Below are 22,056 nucleotides of genomic sequence, written 5' to 3' on the forward strand. Positions count from 1 at the left end.
TCTTGTGGGCAATTTCTGCAGCAGGACCCTGGCTTCTTCTAGACACTGTTTAGAGCCCAGAGGATTCACCCAGAAATCAGGTCTCAGGAAAAGGGTAAAGTTTCTACCTCCAGGCCCATTTCTCCATAGTTTTGGGGTCTAGGTAGGCTTGAGGCTGCAGCTGCTACACCCCTGTCCCCTCCAAGCCAGAACAGGCTACCACACTGATAGCTAACTTGTGCAGGCTGTCTGCTCCTCTAGTCCCTGCTGGGTTCTTTGTCAGGCCTTGGCTTGGAGTCTGGTTTCCTTAATGTCTTACCAGGCCCTGACTCCACCCTCCATGCTCATTGGCCACGTGTCTTCCATGTTTGCAGGCTGGTTTGCAGAGGCTGAAGTTGGGAGCTGTTTACCCTGTCCCTTCCGCCCTTCCTCAGGGCCTCCAGTTCTAGATGTCTCTCTCTCCAGGGAGATTAGTAAGTTTCTTGCTTTGAGAGAGAATTCTTCCAGCTGCTCCCTGCTCAGGGCCATATTCTTGGGCCTTTTGGTAACCCACTCTAGTGCAGTTATCTCCCGGACTGGTGATGTTCTAGGGGGCTGGCTCCAGGAAATCCCCGCGAGAGGGGAGCTCCATCAGAGGAGGTGCAAGTGAGGGTCCAGACCTCACTCCATCTTGGCAGCCATCCTGGGATGCTCCACCTTGACTAGTTTATCTCTTCATCTCCGACGCTTAGCACAGTGCCTGGTATGTACTTAGGAACAAGGGCCATTAATACCACTAATTAATTTAATACAAAAAAATTAAAAGTGCCAGGCAATTTGCTGTTCTGCAAGGATTATCGGTGCTTCATTTAAGCAGGTACCATTACAATTTCCATTTTACAAATGAAGAAACGGGTTCAAAGGAATTAAGCGACTTCCAAGGGACAAAGCTCTGCGCTGCTTTTATAGCCCGAGATGCAACAGAGCAACATAGACGGCAAATGCCAGAATGCAGGCGGCATCCGAACACTGGCCACCCCGTGGGAGCCAAGGCCGGTGATGAACCACCCCTTTCCCCGGGCTTTCACACTGGGACTCCAGCCGGCTCCATTTCTGCTCAGCACATACCGGAAGTGTTCCTGCCGGCCGCGTTTCGAATGCGCACGACCGGAAGTTTCTGTCCGCGGCTTTGCGGGGCTAGGGGAGCAGCGGCAGCGGCAGCTGGGGAATCCGGGTGTGGAGGTGCTGGGGCTTAGGAGGCAGACGGGGCCGTAAGGGAGACCCAGGTGGCAGGACGCAGGCGGAACCCCGATCGGACCCGGACTACTTTCCTCCTAGCGGCCCGCCCCTTCACCCCGCCCTGCTTGGGGCTGGAGTGGCTCCGCCTCCTGATCTGAGCTGTGTCCCTTCTCAGGCACTGACCCTTGACCTCGGGGCGCTCCTCCATCTCTCAGACACGATGGCTACAGGCGCGGATGTGCGGGACATTCTAGAACTTGGGGGTCCAGAGGGGGATGCAGCCTCCGGGACCATCAGCAAGAAGGACATTATCAACCCGGACAAGGTAGCAGGGGTTGCCTGAGAGCCTTGGGTATTGCGAGTGAAGTGGTGGGGAGGAGTGACAATGGGAGAGAGATGGGGGAGATGGTGGGGTGCTGCACTTCTAGTGAGATGGGCGGTAAAAGGTGTGACATAGGGGGCAGAGACTATGTGTTACCTTTATGACATGGGGCAGAGGTGGTAATGGGAAATGGTGGGGACCAAGAGAGTGTGGCACTTATAAGAGATGGGAGACCACACAAGAGTGTGACGCTTGTAGGATATTGGGGGGGGGGGGCAGTGGCACCAAGTCAGCGTGACATTCTGAGAGATGATGGGAAAGTATTTTCTATTCTGACAGATCGGGGATCTACTCAGGTGAGGAGGTGGGGTTGGGGACGGGAATGACTTGCTCCAACTAAGGGTGCCCCTGTGAGTGGGTTTCTCTGCTTTCATAGTGTGTCATTGTACCTGTAGGTGCTGTTTGGTTCAGGGATTGAGCTGGGCTAAGGAATTTTAAGGGAAGGGAGTCTAGGTTGTGGTTTCTGTCTTGTGGTTTCCATTCTCAGAAAAAGTCCAAGAAGTCCTCTGAGACACTGACGTTCAAGAGACCCGAGGGCATGCACCGAGAGGTCTATGCACTGCTCTACTCTGACAAGAAGCAAGTATTAGAATCCCAAGTCCCCCAGGCTCTGGTTCCCGACCTATCTGCATGTCCCGATCCGTCTGCATGGTTTTCTCTGCCAGTTCTCTCTCCGGCTGCCCTCCCCAGCCAGGGCTCCTGCTTACTTAGTAGGATGCAGGATTTGCTCCGACTGCTCATTCTAGGACGTGACTTCCTTGCTGTAAGGTAGATCAGCTTGGTCCCAAAGGCTCCCTACACACTTTCTTACTCTGACTTTTCATCTCTCTGAACCTTGCTGCAGGGATGCACCCCCACTGCTACCCAGTGACACTGGTCAAGGTTACCGCACAGTGAAAGCCAAGTTGGGCTCTAAGAAGGTGCGGCCCTGGAAGTGGATGCCCTTCACCAACCCAGCCCGCAAGGATGGAGCTATGTTCTTCCACTGGCGACGGGCAGCTGAGGAGGGCAAGGACTACCCCTTTGCCAGGTTCAATAAGGTGAGCCACCACCATATGGACATAGGCCAAGATTGCTCACCCACTCTGAGCTACTCACATGACCTTTCAGCCTCCTGGGGTTGGCTCCAGAGGCACATTCAGTCTTTGTTTCAACCATCGTTACCTACTCAGTCCACGTGGCAAATACCTGCAGGGTGAGATTTCGTGGGTCTCTTCTGCCTGTGGGATCCTGTCCCTTCCTGGACCTGATCTGGTTTTTGGTGGCTGCTCTTGGCCCTTCAAATGTCACTGTTCCTCAGCTGTGTCCTTGTCTCTCTATACTTTCTCCCTAGTGTATCTCATTTTCTTTGAGGCTCCAGTTGCCTGCTGTATACCAGTGATCCCACTTAATATCTCCAGTTCAGAGCAATATCCAATCATTTACTTAACGTCTCTCCCTGAAAGCCCCACAGGTACTTCAGATCAAGTAGGTACCCTTGAGCAGAACTCATCTATTTCCTGTCTTTCTCACCCCAAACCCATATCAGTTAATGGTACCACTATCCACCCAGTTGCCCATACCAGAAACTTGGGAATCATCCTTGACTTCCCCTGTATATTCTCCAATTATTTCAGTCAACAATAGGACAGGGAGGTAGGGAAAGACAGATAGCGAACATGTAAGCAAATAAATTCGATTCTTTCAGATTTGGGCCATCAGTAAATTGAAACCAGGATATGAATGGGGTATGAAATGAATTAAAGAGTTAACTTATAGGCGTAGGGGAGGCCTAATTTAGATAAGGTGGTCAGGTTGGGCCTCTCTGAGAAGGTGACATTTGAACTAGATCTCAGTGATACATTTAATCATTGAGTCCTGCTGATTTTGTTTCCATAATAAACCACGTTTGCCTTTGTTCTTCATCCTCTGTGCTAGCACCCTAGTCCAAGCTGAATCATCTGTGGTCTAGAAGCTCAGAGCAGGGCCTTACCCACACTCCACCAGCCAGTGAGAGGCAGCTGGGCTAGGCTAGGATTTCCTAAGCTGTTGTTCAGGCCAGTATACAATATAGCGTCACAGTCCCTGCAGCCTGGAGCAGCCTAGATTTGGGGCCTAAAAGCACTAAGGGCCTAATCCCGGGACTTCAAGTCCCAGCTTCTTCCCCCTCAGCCCAGTGTAGCCAACTGTACCTGGACAACTCTGCCTGAATGGCTCACAGGCTTCTTAGACTGAGCACATCTGGGTGTGAGCTATCATTCTTGCTTCCCCCTTCCCCCCAGGAGATCTGATTTTCTTCCATCTCACCAACATCTCAGCCCCCCGCCTCCCCCTCCAACCCCCCACCCCAGGTCTGGTGGAGAGAGAGGCTGGAAGTGTAGGATTGAGAAGGGACAACCAAGAGGTGAGGTGTTGAGGTGACGGGTGGGAAGGTTGGATGAGATCATTTGAGGAGAAGACAGAAGAATGTTCATTTTGTATTTGATAAATGCTGCTCCATGCCAAGTCAAGCCCTGTGCATTGAGGACACAGAAATGCACCAGAAACCATATCTGCCCTCAGGAAACTCTGCATATTGTTGGGGAGGACATGAGGAGAGGCACAGGCAGTTACAGTTTGGTGGGATATGTGCTATTTTGGGAGGACCTGAAGGCCATGGAAACTTCCTGGAGAACTTAGAGCTGGAATTGAGTCTTAAAGGACGTCACCAGGCAATATGAGGAAAGGAGTGCAGTGACTTTTTCAGGCAGAGGGGCCAGCATGAGCAAAGGCATATATAAAAAAACCAGTCATATGCATGGCATGCTGTAGGCATTTCCCTGTTGGTGAAGCCTAAAGCCCAGGGTAGGACATGGTGGAAGGTGAGGCCTGAGAGGTCAGCAGTGCCAGGCCAGGCAGGGCTTGGCAGCCAGGCTCAGGACTCTGGGCTTTGCCCTGACATCTTTGAGTAGCTGCTGACAGGGACAGAATGCAAGTTGGGGAAAGGGGCAAAGGGAGAGAAAGAGAATCCCAAGTAGGCTCCATGCTCAGCGAGGAGCCTGATGTGGGGCTCGATCACAGAACTCTGGGATCATGACCTGAGCTGAAATCCAGAATTGGACACTCAACTGACTGGCAACCCAGGTGCCCTGATACTGACAAAGTTTTAAGTAGAGTAGTGTGAGGATCTGATTTGATGCTTAGAAAGATCATGGTGACTACAGATGGAGAGGGAAGCAGAGTAAGGTGAACTAATGATGTTCCCTCCAGTACTGCCAGTTGCTGGGGTCCCGCTCTCAGTCCGTGGCTCTCCAGCTGCTCTCTTACTCACGCCCAAAACACAGGAGTGAACGTCTTTCGTCACCCCTCACATCCAGTTGCCGAGTCCTGTGGTTTTTAACCTAAAATTATATCTGTGCCCTTTTCTTTACCTTCCACTGGTGCTGTTTTAGTTCAGTCCTCTTCACTTCTCACCTGGATTATTTCCAACACCTGTCAGCAGGTCTTTCAGGCTCTTGTTTCATCCTGTCTGTCCTAAATGCTGCCAGAGTGGTCTTTATAAAAGAGAATCGTGGTCATTTCACTGTTCTCTTTCAAAGTAACCTCATTGTCTCCTGTGACCTCTTCCCTGACCAATGTTTGTCCCCAGGCTGGATCAGATGTCACTCACTACATTCTAGGCATATCTTTGTCATCAAACTCTCCACACTGGACTAAATTATTTTTTTCAGCTGAACTGTGAGCGCTGAGAAGGTAAGGCCACTGTCTATCTTATTCAGCACTGTGTTCCCAGCATAGGTCTAGCGGGCCCATGATAAATATTTATTGAATGAATGAATGTCTCCCTCACTTTGACTGTGAGCTCCTTGGGAGCAGGCCTGCATACACAGTTCCTACGGATTTTTTTCTTTTTTTAATTAAATGTAATTAAAATACATAGGAGGGATATACTTAAGCAAGCCTGGGAAATGAGAGAGACTTCCCAGAGGAAAAGATCAAAAGGATGAGAAGTTATCTTCATAGAGGAAGGAATGTGGAACTGGGGATGCATTTCAGGCAAGAACAGCAAAGGCTGAGGGGGAGAGCCTAGCATGTTCCTGACATTGCTAGTCACTTGTTTGAAACTTTGGATGCATGAGGGACAGTAGCTGCAGAGAGAGGCCAGGTCATCTACACATGTTTATTGGTTGATTCTGTAAATATTCATTGATACTTAACAGTGTGCCTGGCCCTGTGCTGAACCCCAAAGATAGGAAATGAACCAGACAACCCTTGTTCTTGAGGAGTGTGTGACTTATCTAGAAGGCACTTTTATCTTAGTTTAGTGGAGAGCTTTTGAGGGGTTTAGTACAAGGTAGTTGGGTGACATGATTGATTCATATTCTAGAATAGTGCTTCTCAAATTATCTGTGATGAAGAACTTTAAGAAAATATTTACAATCCATCAGAGTCTGATAAAGATAGTAAAATTACAAGAAAAGACAAAATACAAGTCCACGTTTCTTCATACTAGGTTCAGTAGCATGTGACTTCTGTGAAATTGTTATAAAGGTTTCTAAATGCCGACTCTCGATTTCCATACTTACATAGACTAGTGGGACCAGTTTGCAAACAGCACAGGTTCGCAGGCTGTCCTCTAAGCAGTATTGGTCAGAGAGATCACATCTTGGCTGCTGATGGAGAATTGCTTGGGGGAGGATTGAATAGAGGCAGAGAGGTCAGTGGGGAGGCTGTTTTTCTGATTCAGGCAGTGGTAGTGGTGGTCTAGACTGCGATCTGGCTGTGAAGATAGAGATTCTGGAGGTAAAATCCACAGATTTGTGGAAGGGGAGGGGTCAAGGGTAAAGATGGGAATTAAAAATGCTTTCTAGGCTTCTGGCTTGGACACCTGTGTTGGCTGATGGTGACATTGACTGAGAACTGAACTGGAAGAGATAGGAGTTTGAGGGAAGGTGATGAGCTCAGTACTGAACACATGTATATATTTTTATTGAATTATAATCAATATATACTGTTCATTTCAGGTGTACAACATGGTTCATATTTGTATATACTGCAAAATGATCACCACAATTAGTCTGGCTAACACCCATCACCTGAACATATTCAGTTTGAGGTGTATGTGGGACATCCAGTAGGATAAGTGCAAGAGGCAGCTGCATATAGTGTCTTGAGAGCAGGTTCAGAGCCAGTGTGGTTTTTGATTAGAGAAAAGGGACTTCCCTAGTCCAGCCTGACATTGACTCCTTCCTGGGGAAGGAGTGGCGGTGGTGCTTTTTGTCCCTGAGAAAGGTCTGGGGGTTGGGCTATGGTAGAGGGGAGGCAGGGGCATGTACAGGGGTGCATCTGTTGGGAGAAAGATTCAGGCCCCTTTTCCTAGAGGTAAGTGACTTTGGCCTGCTCTGGGGGAGCTGCAAGTCTCATTGTCACCACTGGGTGGCAGGAATGCTTCAGACAAATGTTCCAATGGACCAGGGGATCCTGGGCCTTTCTCTGTAGCTCTCTGCTCTACTCCAAAGTTAACCTTTGGACTCCACAGAAGCACTTACATGTGGGCCCCTCCCCTTAACCATGAGGACAGGAGCATGCATCCTGTTACCGGGGCTCTGGTGCTGAAGGCATGGTGAAGCTGCTTCGGGACTGAATCCAGAGGTAGGCTGTCATCTTAGAGCCTGGCGAGTTCTAGTCGAGCAGTTTGTTTCCTCACTTGGAAACATCATTTCCAGGCTGCCCTGTGCAGGGGCCTAGGAAGAGGGTTTTGTTTCGGTCCAGTTTAGAGATTGGCAATAAACAGGAGGGGCTGTGATCACAGGAGGCTGGAGCCCACTGGATGTGACATGACGTGTCCTCCCTCTGTCCGTCTGTGCCAGTAGACTGTGCAGGTTCCTGTGTATTCAGAGCAGGAGTACCAGCTCTACCTTCACGATGACGCTTGGACTAAGGCAGAAACGGATCACCTCTTTGACCTCAGCCGCCGCTTTGACTTACGTTTTGTAGTTATCCATGACCGGTATGACCACCAGCAGTTCAAGGTGAGCTGGTGTCATGCATTTTGCATGTGTGTCCAGACCCTGGGCCTGGAAGGCCCACTGCCTTTATGCTACGCCTTCCATATGCTTCTGGGTATTCATCCTCCCTTCCTGCCATGTCTTTATCCTCAGAAGCGTTCTGTGGAGGACTTGAAGGAGCGGTACTACCACATCTGTGCTAAGCTTGCCAACGTGCGGGCTGTGCCAGGCACAGACCTCAAGATACCAGTATTTGATGCTGGGCATGAGCGGCGGAGGAAGGAACAGCTAGAGCGCCTCTACAACCGGACCCCTGAGCAGGTCGGCCCTGAGCCTCACTGCCTCTCTTCCAGGTCCTGAAGCCCTTTGCCTCCGTCCTGCATGCCCTCATTTCCCTCTTCTGCAGGTTCCCTGCTTCCCCACCTATCCTCCCTCAGGAGCCTCTGTCCTTGCTTTTATAGCTTTTCCCCTCCCTCATGGTTCCTTTGCTCTCAGAGTCCCTTACAGACAGCTCAGTGCCCCTGCACCTCACTCCCCTGGGCACCTGCACACACTTCACGGCATCTCGCTTTCCCAGGTGGCAGAGGAGGAGTATCTGCTGCAGGAGCTACGCAAGATCGAAGCCCGGAAGAAGGAGCGGGAGAAGCGCAGCCAGGACCTGCAGAAGCTGATAACAGCAGCAGACACCACTGCAGAGCAGCGGCGCACGGAACGCAAGGCCCCCAAGAAGAAGTTACCCCAGAAAAAGGAGGCCGAGAAACCGGTATGGAGATGGAGTCAGTCCAGCCCAGGGTGGAGGGCTCTGAGAGCACCTAGAGCTAGCAGGGTGTTGGGACTAACACTGGGCCCTTTCCCTGCCACGCCTTGGTCTCCATGACTTCTTCTCCCCCAGGCTGTTCCTGAGACCGCAGGCATCAAGTTTCCAGACTTCAAGTCCGCAGGCGTCACGCTGCGGAGCCAGCGGGTACGTGCCACTTCCATCACGGTTCTTAGGCCCTGGGCTCTCCACAGCCCGCTTGCTGCAGCCGTGGGGCTGGAGCACCAGGCGGGGTTGTGCCATGTGCTGCGGAGAGAGATCGCGGGGATGTGGCCGGGCTGAGGTCAAAGCACTTGCGCCCTTGCTATATTCCACTTGCCAGCTATTTCCTTTTCTGATGCAGAGCTGCCTTCCTGGGGTTAACTTCTCTTCCACTCCCCTTTGCCTTTGGTTCTCCCTCATCCTTAGCTACTTGTGGGGGAGAGGGCTTAGCAGTCTGGGTCATTGCAGATGAAACTGCCAAGCTCTGTGGGACAGAAGAAGATCAAGGCCCTGGAACAGATGCTGCTGGAGCTTGGTGTGGGTGAGTGGGGGCTGGGCCTGCAGGACCTACCCACCCAAGGCTGCCAATCAAGGCTGGGCAGGGGAGGGCATTTCCTGTTTCTGGCCTTCCCGCCGCACACACTGGCTCTGCCTGTGCCTTCCACCCACCGCCTGCAGAGCTGAGCCCGACACCCACGGAGGAGCTGGTGCACATGTTCAACGAGCTACGGAGCGACCTGGTGCTGCTCTATGAGCTCAAGCAGGCCTGCGCCAACTGCGAGTACGAGCTACAGATGCTGAGGCACCGGCATGAGGCCCTGGCCCGGGCTGGCGTCCTAGGGGGCCCTGCCACGCCAGCATCAGGCCCGGCCCCAGCCTCTGCTGAGCCAGCAGTACCTGAACCTGGTCTTGGCCCCGACCCCACCAAGGACACCATCATTGATGTGGTGGGCGCACCCCTCACACCCAACTCGGTAAGAGCCTAGATGGGCAGTGGGGAGCATGAACAGGCCCTGCACGTGAGCGAACACACGAGTGTGTACAGACCTGCTCCCTCTAGTGCCCGCAATGGGAGTGGTTACTCCGATGGGTTCTGAGACTGAGGGTAGGAGTGGGTGGCCAGTGGGCATCGCCTTCCCTGAGAGTGTGAAACACATGCACCGAGTGTGAATAGAGACTTGGGAGCCATTGACCCCAACACCTTCTGTGTCTTCTCAGAGGAAGCGACGGGAATCGGCCTCCAGCTCCTCTTCTGTGAAGAAAGCCAAGAAGCCATGAGAGGCCACACGGGGTGTGGGTGATGCTGCTGTGTAAATAGAGCTGCTGAGTTGGACTGGGCTGCTTCCTTTTCCTTCCCACCACTTGTGATGCCCCTGGTTGGGAGGGTGGGCAGGAGGGGTCACCTCACCCACTCCACGGAGTGGCATTGGGACTTGCCACTATTGAGGCCCTTAGCAGCCCTTTAACCACTGCGGTTTTATCCCAACAAATGTACTTGGTTCTATACTCAAGATGGTTCACACACAGCAGTGGCCTCAGATACCAGCAACTTCAAACATTGCCGTGTGCTCAGACAGCCCCTGTAGCCCTGTGACTATTCAGTGAGGGTCTCACAGGTGCTCCAGTGATTGCCATCCACACTGATGGCCTTGAGCAGAGCAGCCCAGAACATGCTCTAACCTTTGTATGTATTTTGACAGCATCAGGCACAGCAGCACCTGGTCCACACACACCCAGAGCCTCGTTTCCCCGACTTTATTCAGTGGCACGTTCACAGCGGGGATGGGGGTAGACACAAGGTGGGGCCTGATCTGTCCTGGAGCCCTGGGGGCACCACACACCATGCACTACAGATGGGAGGGGGCACAGGGGGGCTTGGTGGCCCCGGCAGAAGCCTGTGTACCAGGGAGGAGGCGGTGAGTGCCTGGGTCCCCCTAGCCCAGGCCCACAATGGGAGGGGCTAATACTGGGCTGAGGTTGGGGGGTTGGGGGGGGGGGCCACAAAGTGTCTGCTCCAGAGGGGCCAAGTGGCCAAGCCCTTACCCCGGGCACAAGCCCACAGGGCAGGCTGGGGGACACTCTGGATGTAGAGCTGTGCCACTCTCCCTTTTCCCCTCTGGTGAGGGAAAGGAGGGTTCTGGGCTGGGCCAAGCAGCTACCCTGTCCTGCCCCATCCCGTCCTCGGCCAATCAGAACGGCTTCGATGTCTGCTTGAAGATGAAGCCTTGATACGCAAGTGTCTTCATGATGTTGGCAATGTTCTTGCAGTCATCTAAGAAGAAGAAGAGAAGACATTTAGATGGGCCTCAGGTCGTTTCCCTCTGTGCCCGTAGGTGCCCTTACATGGGTGGCGGTGGGGAGCAGGGTCAGACTCAAGAGCCACAGGCTCCAAAAGAGGGAGAGGGGTCCTGTCCCCTGGTGGCAGCATCTCCAGCCTCAGGCTGGGCTGGGTGATACTGGGCCGGCGGGAAGCCTGGTCTCAATGCTGCTCAGTCCCATAATTCATGCTGGAAATTGGCCGGCATGTCCCGCCCCGGCCCCAGCGGTGATGTATGGGCGCCGTCGCAGTAAGAAAAAGGCAGAGTAAATGTGTAATTTCTCCCTTGACGGCCCCCGGCCGCTGGGCGATCCTTCTTGTTGCCGCCGCGTGGGGACGGCCCGTCCGCCACACTCCGTCTTCCCGCCACCCGCCTTGATGTCTCCATTTCATTACTGTGCGGCCATTCATCACGCCCACGGCCAGGGTGACTTTGCCGGCACTTGCGTGTGTGAGAGAGATGTGGCCTGGGCCATAATCACTGGTAACAAAGCACAAGTCTTGGCACTTTTGAGCTGGGGCCTTGGGAGACCTGCTCTGGGGCCCAGGCTTGTGTGCTCCAACAGCAACTTGCTCCTGTGCAGCCAGTGGAGAGGGCCAGCTTTGTGGTCCTTTGATACTCTGGCCAGCGATCTTCTACTAGACATGTATGTGTACTCAATCTAAACCCTGCGTCTAGCTGTATCTAAATGTCTGCACCTGCCAGACTCTGTCCCAGCAGTTTCTCCAGTACTGGTCCCTGTAAGAATCTCCATGCTCAAAACTCCTAGAACCGTGGCAGCTGCAGGAGCAGGTACTCCAGGGCTTCAGGATCATGGACATGGGCCAGGACTTGTTTTAACACCACCAGCAGGAGGTGCAGCGGCCCAACACTTGTCCCTCTACATAAAGCCAAGGACACAAATGGCCCAAGTGCCCAGGGTTTTTCTGTTCCATTGCTCAGAGCAGCAGCCAGATCCCCATCCCTTCCACCTGCTTCTCCCCCCATCCCTCTCCCACCTCCCATAGATGCTCCTGGGCCATAACCAGGACCTCAGCCGCTACCAGCCCTCATGGGATCGATGCTGTGATTGCAGAAACATTATACTTCGATGTCATCATCAGGTGTGGGGCTGTGATAAGGTCAAGGTGGGGTCAGAAGGCCTCAGCATCTGTCAAGGGCCAACCCCTTTCATTAAGCACCTCCAGCCTGCCTTTACTAGAACCTTAGACTAGGAAATGGGGCCCAAAAAAGCTAGAAAAGGACTGTGGGAATGGGAGTCTTGGTCAGCCTGGGGCTTGTGTCACTAGCCAGACATGACTCTGTAGGCCCTGTTTAGAGCAGAGAAGTCACACAGGGTCCCGTCACATAAGACCTCAACATGAATGTACCCATGGGGGATGTGGGCATGGAAAGGTGACACAGGCTTCAGACACCTTTTCCCTCCAGGGACTCAGGAAACCATGAGGGCTGGTCTGAGGCAGGACAGTGGGAAGACGGATGGGTGGATAGTGGCGGCCATGGCAACTCTAGACGTGACCCATCCCCGTGGTTTATGGGCCGGACACGCGCCCCGCTCGGCTGAGGCCCCGTCATTTGTCTCCCTTAGTGTGTATGCCTGTGCTGGGGGGGGGGGAGCGGGGGGAGGGTGGAGGGAGGGGCTGTGATAGGAGGAGTGAGGCAGCTGACAGAAGGGGAAGGGGGCAGGAAGATCTGGGTAGGAGGGGCAGGGTGGAGATGGGGCAGGGAAGGGCCCCAGGAACAGGAGGGTTTATGATAGGGTCCAGAGGCTATGACGGTACTGTCAAAAGGGCTATGATAGGGTGCTTTTCTTCCCAAAGAAGTCTGGCCTTGTCAGGGCACCTCCAATCCTTCCTGTCTCCTGCACTCTGGGGACCATGGCCGCTGTGCATATTAAGAATAAGTCCCCTCGTTATCTGCAATTACCCAGCGGCCACACACCTCATTTCTTCCAGCAGAAAAGAAAATTAGTTTTCTATTGACTTCATCTGGCTCCTCCCTCATTGCTGGACAAATTGCTCAATCTGCCTCCCCTGGCCCAAGTGATGTGCCCAGCCCCTCCCCCCAGGCCACCAGCCATCCAGTGGGCAAGCACTAACCTCCCACCTGTGCTGGGCCCCAGTCTGTCCTTGACCTCCCCACACTTGACACACTCACTGGCTGGCTTCATCCACCCCTGAAGATCGCTGTTTCCAGCCTACACCTCTCCTGAGTTCTGGAACATCTCTTTCCAGATACCCATACAAACTCAAAATGTTCAGTAATGAAGGAATTTCCTTCACCACATGTCTTCACTATCCCAAGAAACCTGAAAATCAGGCTTGACACTTTGCCCTCTCTCTCCCCAAATCTCAAGTATAAACTGTGGATTTTATCTTCTTGTTCTGTCTAATCATCTACTTCCCTTCATTCTGGCAGCCACCCCCCAGTGTAGACCCCCTCCATCTCTTGCTCTTGCACAGCCTGTCTTCTTTCTTCCCCCTCTAATCCATTCGCTTGTAGCCCAAGTGATCTTTCTTACACAAATCTGATCACATCCTTGTCTCTTTAAATCCCTTCAGTGGCTCCCCCTGCCCTCAGGTTCAAAGCTATACTCTTTAATATGACTTAAAGGTAAAGGCCCTGTAAAAACGGGTCCCTGCTCTCGCTGGTCTTACCCCTGCCATTCTCTATCCCCAATCCCTGTTCCAATCTCAAGGAACCACTGTTGTCTGAAAATGACAAAGTGGGTTTTGGAATCAGAGACCTGTTTCTAGTCTTAACTTTGCTCGCTGGTTGTGTGCCTGCGGCAAGTGCTTAGTTTCTTTGAACTTCAGGTTCCCCTTACTAGGGGTGATCATGGGCTACCTTTGTTAACTGTGAGTACTGAGCAGGTGATACTCACCCCCCCCCCCCCCATGTCTTTGTACATGCTTTATGTTTGGAATATCTCCTCTTCTTGAAGGGAAGGCAAGGATGCTAGTTTCCTGGATGACCCAATGGTGAGAAGGTATACACTGTACAATCTATGGCACAGATGACATAGGAGCCAGCGCACTTGATGAAAGCAATGGTCATTCACTCCACAGACTCTGACTGACTACTGACCCTGTTTACTGAGGATTCTGGAGTCTAACTTGTTGTAACTGGTCCACTACAACAAAGAAAAAGAGATCCAGATTGGGGAGGACACTTGTTTCAGTTCACCAAGTCAGTGGTATGGCAGTTATTGGCTTCCAGCCCAGGCTCTTTTTCTAGCCCTTGAAGCCTTTCTAAGAGCCAGTGCAATCTCCTGATCAGTTTAAAAAGTCAGTAGTACAGGTAGAAAATGAGGCAATGGGGCAGAAGCTAAGAGACAGATCTGGGGTTTTTGTTTTTTTGTTTGTGTTTTTAGAGAGAGAGGGGGCACAAGTGAGCAAAGGCAGAGAAAGAAAGAGAGAGAATCCCAGAAGGGGCAGAGAGAGACGAGTGAGGCTTGCGCTCACCTGATGAGGGATTTGAACTCACAAACCGTGAGATCATGACCTGAGCTGAAGTCAGATGTGTAACCAATTGAGCCACCCAGATGCCCAAATCTGGGGCTTTTAACAGGCCAAGAGTTCAGCAAGAGACAGCAGCAGGGTGAGGCTGATGACAACATGGCCTCTAGAAGAGTCCTTAGCTTGAAGCCCTGGGGCCACCTGGGTCAGCAGCACCCCCTTCTGGCTCCTCTCACTGAGGTGAGCTAATGAGGCCAGCCTGAAGCTGTTATGATAAGGGGTTGGGGTGGAGGGGACACAGTCTTGTGCCCACAGTGGAGGCCTCCAAAGTAGGTTTTCCTTACCTCCAAATTCTAGAAGCCTAACCTGTTTTTATGTTCTTGTGAGATCATCAGCTTGTGACAAGATGATCTTCTGTTTTGGGCATTAACATTTTTTTTTTTTTTTGAAGTTTATTTTTGAGAGAGATTGAGAGAGAGAGAGAAGTGAATAGAGAGGGGGGCAGAGAGAGAGGGAGAGAGAATCCCAAGCAGACTCTGAGCTGTCAGTGCACAGCCCGACATGCGACTCAATCTCACAAATGGTGAGACCATGACCTGAGCCGAAATCAAGAAGAGTCAGACACTTAACTGCATGAGTCACCTAGGAGCCCCTTGGGCATTAATATTCTTAATTTTTTAAATGTTTATTTATTTTTGAGATAGAGACAGAGCATGAGCAGGGGAGGGGCAGAGAGGGAGACACAGAATCCAAAGCAGGCTCCAGGTTCTGAGCTGTCAGCACAGAGCCTGACACAGGGCTCGAACCCACGAACCATGAGATCCTGACCTGAGCTGAAGTCGAATGCTTAACCGACTGAGCCACCCAGGCACCCCAGGCATTAATATTCTTAATGCTGGAAATATTTTTATATTTCCAAGACTATAAGGTGAGATGTGCAGCAGCTTAAATCCCTCAGGGAGGTGAGTGGGCGAGTACCTAACAAAGGATAAGCTTGCTGCCTGGGCTCAAAGGTAGTCAAATACCTGCTTGGCAAAGCTGCTAGTGGAAGGGTGGCTCAGATGACTTAGGACACCTAGTGAGAGCTTACACAGGGCAATGACCTGAGGCTGACGTGCTCTAGTTAGCTGCAGTTGTCTGGGAATTGAACAGTAGAGGGCAGGAAGTAGGGCCTGGGCCAAGGCCACCCTCAGGAGGGAAGGGGCCCTGTTCAAGGAGTTTATTCATGTACTCATTCGTTCAGCAAATACACACTGACATTTCTGTGTGCTGGGCACACACAGGCCATGCTGAGTCACAGGACTGGCTGCACAGACTCACTTGCTCCCTGCCCTCAAGGAGCTCAGAGACAGACCTGTAAGTGGTGGGGTGTGAGCAGTGCTACGGGAAAAGGCAGCACAGAAAAGGCACTAAGAATCAAGAAAGGGTTCCTGGGAGGATAAAGCTAGGCAGAAGTAGGAGGCATGTGGGAGGCACTTGCCAGCAACCTGGGGTTGAAGTGGGGAGGTAGTCTTGAATAGTGAATAGCACGGGCACACTGCTGGAGGGGAAACATAGAGTGTCCCAAAAAACTTAAGTCAAGTGGGCAGGTGGGGATGACGAAGAATAAGAGGCAGGAGAGTGGCAAGAGCTGAAGCTGGCAAGGTTAGCAGTGACTGGCCAGAAGAGACCCTGGAGACTGGATGGCAAGCTAAAGAGCTTGAGTTTATTATTCTGGGAATGATGGGGAAATACTACCATGCTTGAAGGAAGAGGAAGACAGGGTTAACTCTGAAGGCATAGACACCAATTAGCAGACTGTACTATGTCCAGACCAGAAATGATGGCCCAGAATCAGGCCAGCAGCAGTGGAGATAGAGGTGGGGATATATCCATGATATGGAGAAGTGGACAGAGGCAAGAGAGTTTTAGGAAACAGAATGAATGAGCAAGCCTTGATGAGGGAATCAGGATGTAGGGGTGCAGGGGGGTGAGTCTAGGATCTTAGTACCATTCATGGAGATAAGGCAAACCAGAGGTGGTATAGGTTTAGGACAGTGATGACCTTAGTGTTAAATCTTGAGATTCCTATGGGACATCTAAATGTATTGGGCATTCCTTTACAGCTTCTAGGCTTTGTATCTCGCTTAAAAAGGCCTTCCCTATCCCAGTGCTATTAGAAAACTATCATATATTTTCTTCTAATACTTTGTTTTTATATTTAACTTTTTAATCTGTCTGGAATTTACTTTCATATATGGTGAGAAATAGAAGATCTAACTTTACTTTTTTCCCTAGTGGTCAGCCGCTGTCCTATCACCATTGATTGAACTGTCTACCCTTTCCCCACCCTTCTGAAATGATGCCTCTATTATATATACAATTCCCATACGTGAGTCTGTTGGAGCTAGGAAAGAGAATGAACACAAAATGATCAAAGAGGCAAAATGGAGTGGGAGACATCAGGGGCAACGGGGTGACAAGCTGCTGACCTTATAAGGCTGCAATGCAGTGTGGCCTAAAGGAAGATTCAGACAAACCTGAGGCCTCCTGTCTAAAAAGCTCAGCCTGGTAACACACTTTATTAGTGATCTCCAGGAGCTGGTGAGGAATGGGGCCAGAGCGCATGGAGCAGGGACCAACAAAGACAGGGTGGGGAGAATAGAACTGGGAGCAGGAAACTTGGTAAGGATGAGAGAGCAAGAACCCTGGTGTATTCATATTCTAGAACCTCATTTTGCCACGACATCCTTCTGTTTGGACATCTTGGCAAGCATCATGCCTGGGAGCAAAGGGCTAATGGGGTCAATGCTGGGCCTGCTTGACACAGGACAGTGAGATTAATAAGTCCTCAGCCCCAGATGGGACATACTTATACTAAAAAATTATTTGTTGTTTGCCTGAAATTCAAATTTAATTGGTGTCCTATATTTTTATTTGCTAACTGGGCAACTCTATGCTGGGGGCCAGCATCTCAAGCTACAGCTGGGTACAATTCAGGTTACAACAGCAAATGGTAGTTTAGAAGGAAGACAGGAGCCAAGGCAGTGAATTTAGGACTGAACCAGAAGAGGGCCCCTGAATATCCTTAGATTCTGGGTTCGAATCCAAACTCCATCACTTTAAAACTATGAACTTGAGGGGTGCCTGGATGGCTATTGGTTAAGTGTCCGAGTCTTGGTTTTGGCTCAGGTCATGATCTCACAGTTTGTGGGTTTGAGCCTCCCGTCTGGCTCTGTGCTGACAGTGCAGGGCCTGCTTGGGATTCTCTCTCTCCCCCTCTCTTGCTTGTGCTCTCTCCCCCCCCCCCCCAATAAATAAATAACCCCCCAAAAAAGTAACTGTGAACTTGAGCAAGTTACCATACTTTTATTTCACCTCTCTGTGTCTTGGTTTCTTCTTTTCTAAAATGGGAACAATAATGATAATTATAGTAACTACGTCCCTCAAAGGGTTGTTGAAAAGATGAAATGAGTTTTTATTTGTGAAGTACTTAAAACAGTGGCTGGGTTAGTGATTATTATTGTGGTTGCTATTCCAATAATACCCAATAATAATGTTATTCCAGCAGTAATACTGATATCCCACAACGCCCTGTTCCTTGTCCCAGACATGGCCCACATAGTCCCCTGGGAGCCCAGACAGGGCTACCTTGGCCCACCCGACACCACTCCCAGATATAGACTCCTCTCCCCACAGACACGGCTCCCATACCTCCCTCTGCTTCCCGCAAGGCAGGGCCCTTATAGCCTCAACTCCAAAGTGACCCCTTCTTCCAGCCCCTCCCTGCTGCCCCCTCCACCCCACCGAGGTGCCTGGAGGTGCCACAGGGCTGATGGTGAAGGATGACGGTGGTTCCACAATAAGGGGAAAAGGCAATTTCATCTTGATTAGCAGGCGATTTCTCTCTCCGTAATAAGCGCGCTCCAAATAATTAGCGTGTTTTACGTAATAATGAAATTACAGAAATGCAGTCCACTTATTCAAACAACTCACCATTACCATATTTTTAAATATTAGACTTAATTAGAGTTTATCACTTCAGAGAAGTATGCGGACCGAAGATGTTTTTAAAAAAATCCTCATAAAGTGTTTATTAAGCGCTGGTAAAGCTGGGATAATGATGTGTTTGGAAATTAAGGCAATCAAACACTTACCGCCGCTCCTGGAGGCCGGGCATGGAAATGAGGCCATTACACGCCCATTACCCGCCAGCTCACAGCCACTTGGGGGGCGGGGAGAGGATGCGCCTGGCCGAGAGGGCATAGTGCCCGGAAACGCTTGTGCCAACATCCCACAACAGCCTGGCCAGTAAGCAGGCATCAAAGCCCTTATGTCACTTACATCACATTTGGCTACTAGGAGCCCAACTCACACTCGGCCAGGCAAATGCACTGGATTGGTCCCAAATGCCAAAGAAGACACCCAAGACCAAATCTTATCCAGACTCCCGGGCCAGGCAGGACCTGTCACCTCCATTCAAACCCTAGTGCAGAGTGGGGACAGGGCCAGCTTGGGTAGCCAAGACAGATCAGTGAGAGGCAGAGCCTGAGGAAGCTACAGATCCAAAGCAGGTGACCACTCCCAACTATGGGCCACACAGGAAAGGGTAGCTATAGTCCAGGGTCTAGGAGGGAGCTAGGGAAATGTGTCAGGAGCCAAAGATACAGAGGAGCAGGGGTCAGGCCCCGGAACACACCTGGGGACAGACCTTCATCAGGGAAAGCAGGCAAGAAGGGTGGTGGGAGAGGGGCTGGTGGCTCTAGGCCCCATTTATCGCAGTGAATAACTAATTCCAGAATTTATAGTGCTGGGTTTTTGTTCTGTGGCCATTTATATCTGCGAGGGGAGGAAATGAAGAGGCAGCACGGACGCCACATCTTTCTGTGTTATTGCTTGTCTGCCATTTGCAAATCATTATTAATTGTGGGCCCTGGTGGCGGGCTGGGTGGGGGCCGGGCTGGGTACATCCACATAGCTCTTCATCAAGGACCCCAGCCGCTGCCCCAGAGAGCCAATTACCCCGCCCTGATTGGGATCAGATAAAGAGGGAATTTTTACAAATTAGGGAATAAATAGAATTTCCACACAGGGCGCGGGCAGGACCTGAGAGGCTGTAATGAAAAACCATCCGTCACCATCAGCGCGGCCTGGGCACGCAGCCCCGGCACTCCCTCCCCTTGTGGGCCCGCCCTAATGCTCAGGGGCCTGGGCGTACAGGTCTAAGGACAGCGCTACTCCCCTACCCCGGGCCCAGAAGCAAGGAGAGGACTTCTCTGTTGGGGCGTCTCTACATCCTTTGGGCTGAAGAGGCCTAGGCCCCAGCTCTGACACTGTCCCTACTGCCTCCTCTTCCTTTCCCTGTCTGCCTCTCCCTCTGGATCGTAACAAGGAAGAGTCTCAGGTGGTCATGAGACAGGCCAGAGTTGGGGACCACAGGGCAGAGACCACATCCATGCCCCTACAGCTATGGCAGCCCTAGGGCAGAGCCCCAGCCCTGTGGACCACTCACTCTGGGCTCCCATTAGCGCTCCTCCCCTTGGATCATTAAATATGTATATCTTATTACACGCCTTGTTAGAGTATCGAGCTCTATTGACTGATGATAAATCCTGAGCCTCGTCCTGGCCATAAATTTATCTGGAGATGATGAAGACTCAATAATCTAGTCAGGCAGATAATATCATCGGGCCTTAAAAAAGATCATTACATTATATGTCAGAATTAAAAGTGAAATACGCCAGAGTAACAGGGCGGCTGTTCTGGCCATGACAACGGGTGCCCGCCTCCCCCACTCATTCCCAGCCAAGGCCCCATCCAGACAGAGGGGCTGAGAAGCCTCACCCTCCTTCTGACTCTGGAATACTACAGCTGGAAGCCAGAGGGTAGTCAGATAACAGCCAAGTGAAGGGGACCTGGATGGGGAGGGGCAAGGAGAAGAGGCAGCTACCGAGAATAGGTGAGCACATCTGCCATTACTGGCAGCCATCTCTGCCCCAACCAAGCTTCCATCTTACCCTGTCCCTAGGGGTCTCCTGAGGGACTATCTTCTGAAGGTCCCTGAGTGGCTTTAATAGGAAGGTGATGGCCTTACCCCTTTCCAGAGTGGCCTGACCAACCAGGGTAGATTTTTTTTTCCAAAATGGGAACACTGGGATACAGAGAGGTTAGGCTATTTGCCAGTATTGCCCCAGGCACCTGTGACCTGGCCCCAGACCTGTGTGCCAGCAGCCTATGTGAAACCTTACTTGTGAGCATGTGCTATCAATCCAGACCCTGGCTACCTCCTTCTCAAGAGACCTGCTTGTCCTAGCCTCTATAACCTGTCATTTGAGAAACTTGCTGCCAGTCTCTTGGTTCTTTGACCTCAGCACTAATGACCATTTCTACTGTATCTTATTTCCACTCATTTCCACAGTTACACCCTCTACCTTTTTAACATCCTCCACTGCTCGTCCTTTGAAATATTAAATTCAAATCTTCCTAGTTACTGGCAATAATACACTTTTCTTTCAACTCACTGGAACCTTGAAACATTAATACCTCTACTCTTTCCAGATAAACCACCCACCTCCTCTCTTCACTTTCTTCCCTACTTTTGACTGCTCACCCAATAGCCATTCCCTTTCTGCCAACCTGGCAGAACTCACTCCTCCCTCACATGACCAGGGTGAATCTTCTGTGTCTGAGCCACTTGTGGAGATCCTATCCCTCTTGCCGGTCATTGGTTTAGGGGTGGCCTTGGGTTCTGGCTACTGAGATGTGAGGGTAAGTTTGCTGAAAGACCTTCAAGGAAAACTTCACTCTTATGAAGAGAAACATGAGGAGGAAATAGTCCTTTATATTCTGCTGGATGTTTTCGTGTCTGCCCATAATGTCTGAGACTGCAGAAGCCATCTTCCAACCGTGAGGGGAGTTAGCCTGCGAAGAACATGTTGAAGATAAAAGAACAGAAAAATGGAAAAAATCTGGGTCCTTTATGACATTGCTGAGATGCTGAATTAACTAACCCTAGCATCATCTTATGTCTAAACTTTTGTGAGGTAATAAATCCTATTATTTAAGGTATCTTGCACTGGGTTTTCTTTTTCTTGTAGCCAGAAGCACAGAAGCATAGTAACTGATATAGAAGGTACAGACAGGAAAGAGAATGATATAACAAATGCACCTTATAACATAAACTTAGCTAAAGGGAGGAGGGAGGGCAAAGGGCAATGAGGGCGCTGTCATTTCAAGCCAGGAAGTTGGTTACTCCTGTTATGCTCTCTTGAAACATATGACCAAATTGTTTCCTGTTATATCTCAAGACACAGGCCATGTTACTACTAAAAAGGCTAAAGAGTCAAGTTTTGATGGGAACCCACGTGAAAACAGAGAGGGGAAGAAAATACAACTTAATGAAGAAAAATTTTTTATGTCTGTGGCTTGCAATCTAACGTGACTAAAAGTCCCACATCTCCACAGAGTCATCAGGGGCTCAGACTTCTTTCTGCCCCTTTCAGCATGTTGCTTCCAATTTCTAGGTTATCGTATGGTCCAAAATGGCTGCAGGTGCTCCAAGCATCACATCCACATTTTAGGAAAGAGGAGGAAGGAAACAGCAAGAATAATGTACTTCCTGACTGAGTCGCTTCCTCTTAAGTACTGTTCCTGAAGGTCCCACACAACGCTTTTCCTTCTATCCCACTGGCCAGAACTCAGGGACATAACCCTATCTAGCTGTATGAGGAATTTACAAAATAGCGTTTTAACTGGGTACACACTACTGCCCCTACAAGGGCTCCTCCGTTCAGTGAGGAAGGAACACAACAGATATTAGGTATGTACTAAGCAGTTTCTGTCCTAGCAACGTAACCGACACACCTCACGCAGGACCTTGGGGTCCATGGTCCGTCATCTCAATCCTTTCTTTCTCCCTTTTCCTTCCATCACTCTTGCCTGGAAAAAACTCAAACCG

The 22,056-nt window shown here is 50.8% G+C and overlaps 2 protein-coding genes across 8 annotated transcripts in view; one reads left to right on the forward strand and one right to left on the reverse strand.

Moving 5' to 3' along the window:
* The first annotated feature begins 1,139 nt into the window (after window positions 1–1,139).
* On the forward strand, window positions 1,140–9,677 carry DMAP1 (DNA methyltransferase 1 associated protein 1). The gene is made up of 11 exons (XM_040469974.1): window positions 1,140–1,200; window positions 1,373–1,522; window positions 2,067–2,158; window positions 2,424–2,619; window positions 7,411–7,569; window positions 7,699–7,866; window positions 8,123–8,308; window positions 8,438–8,509; window positions 8,813–8,885; window positions 9,023–9,318; window positions 9,563–9,677. Exons 2-11 carry the CDS (start codon window positions 1,418–1,420, stop codon window positions 9,620–9,622), a joined length of 1,407 nt encoding a protein of 468 aa, XP_040325908.1. The 5' UTR covers window positions 1,140–1,200; window positions 1,373–1,417; the 3' UTR covers window positions 9,623–9,677.
* Window positions 9,678–10,084: 407 nt separating this feature from the next.
* ERI3 (ERI1 exoribonuclease family member 3) overlaps window positions 10,085–22,056 on the reverse strand; it is a 128,387-nt gene continuing 116,415 nt past the window's right edge. For 6 of the 7 annotated variants that reach the window (XM_040469983.1, XM_040469985.1, XM_040469986.1 and 3 more), the window contains one exon: window positions 10,085–10,616. In XM_040469983.1, coding sequence (XP_040325917.1) covers window positions 10,534–10,616 — 83 coding nt within the window. In that variant the 3' untranslated portion in view covers window positions 10,085–10,533. Of the gene's footprint in view, window positions 10,617–18,164; window positions 21,021–22,056 lie in introns of those variants that run through there. The other variant, XM_040469981.1, reaches the window with a different exon arrangement.

Source organism: Herpailurus yagouaroundi, unplaced genomic scaffold, assembly GCF_014898765.1.
Source record: "Herpailurus yagouaroundi ecotype Mexico unplaced genomic scaffold, PumYag 77, whole genome shotgun sequence".
Taxonomy (NCBI): Eukaryota; Metazoa; Chordata; class Mammalia; order Carnivora; family Felidae; genus Herpailurus; species Herpailurus yagouaroundi.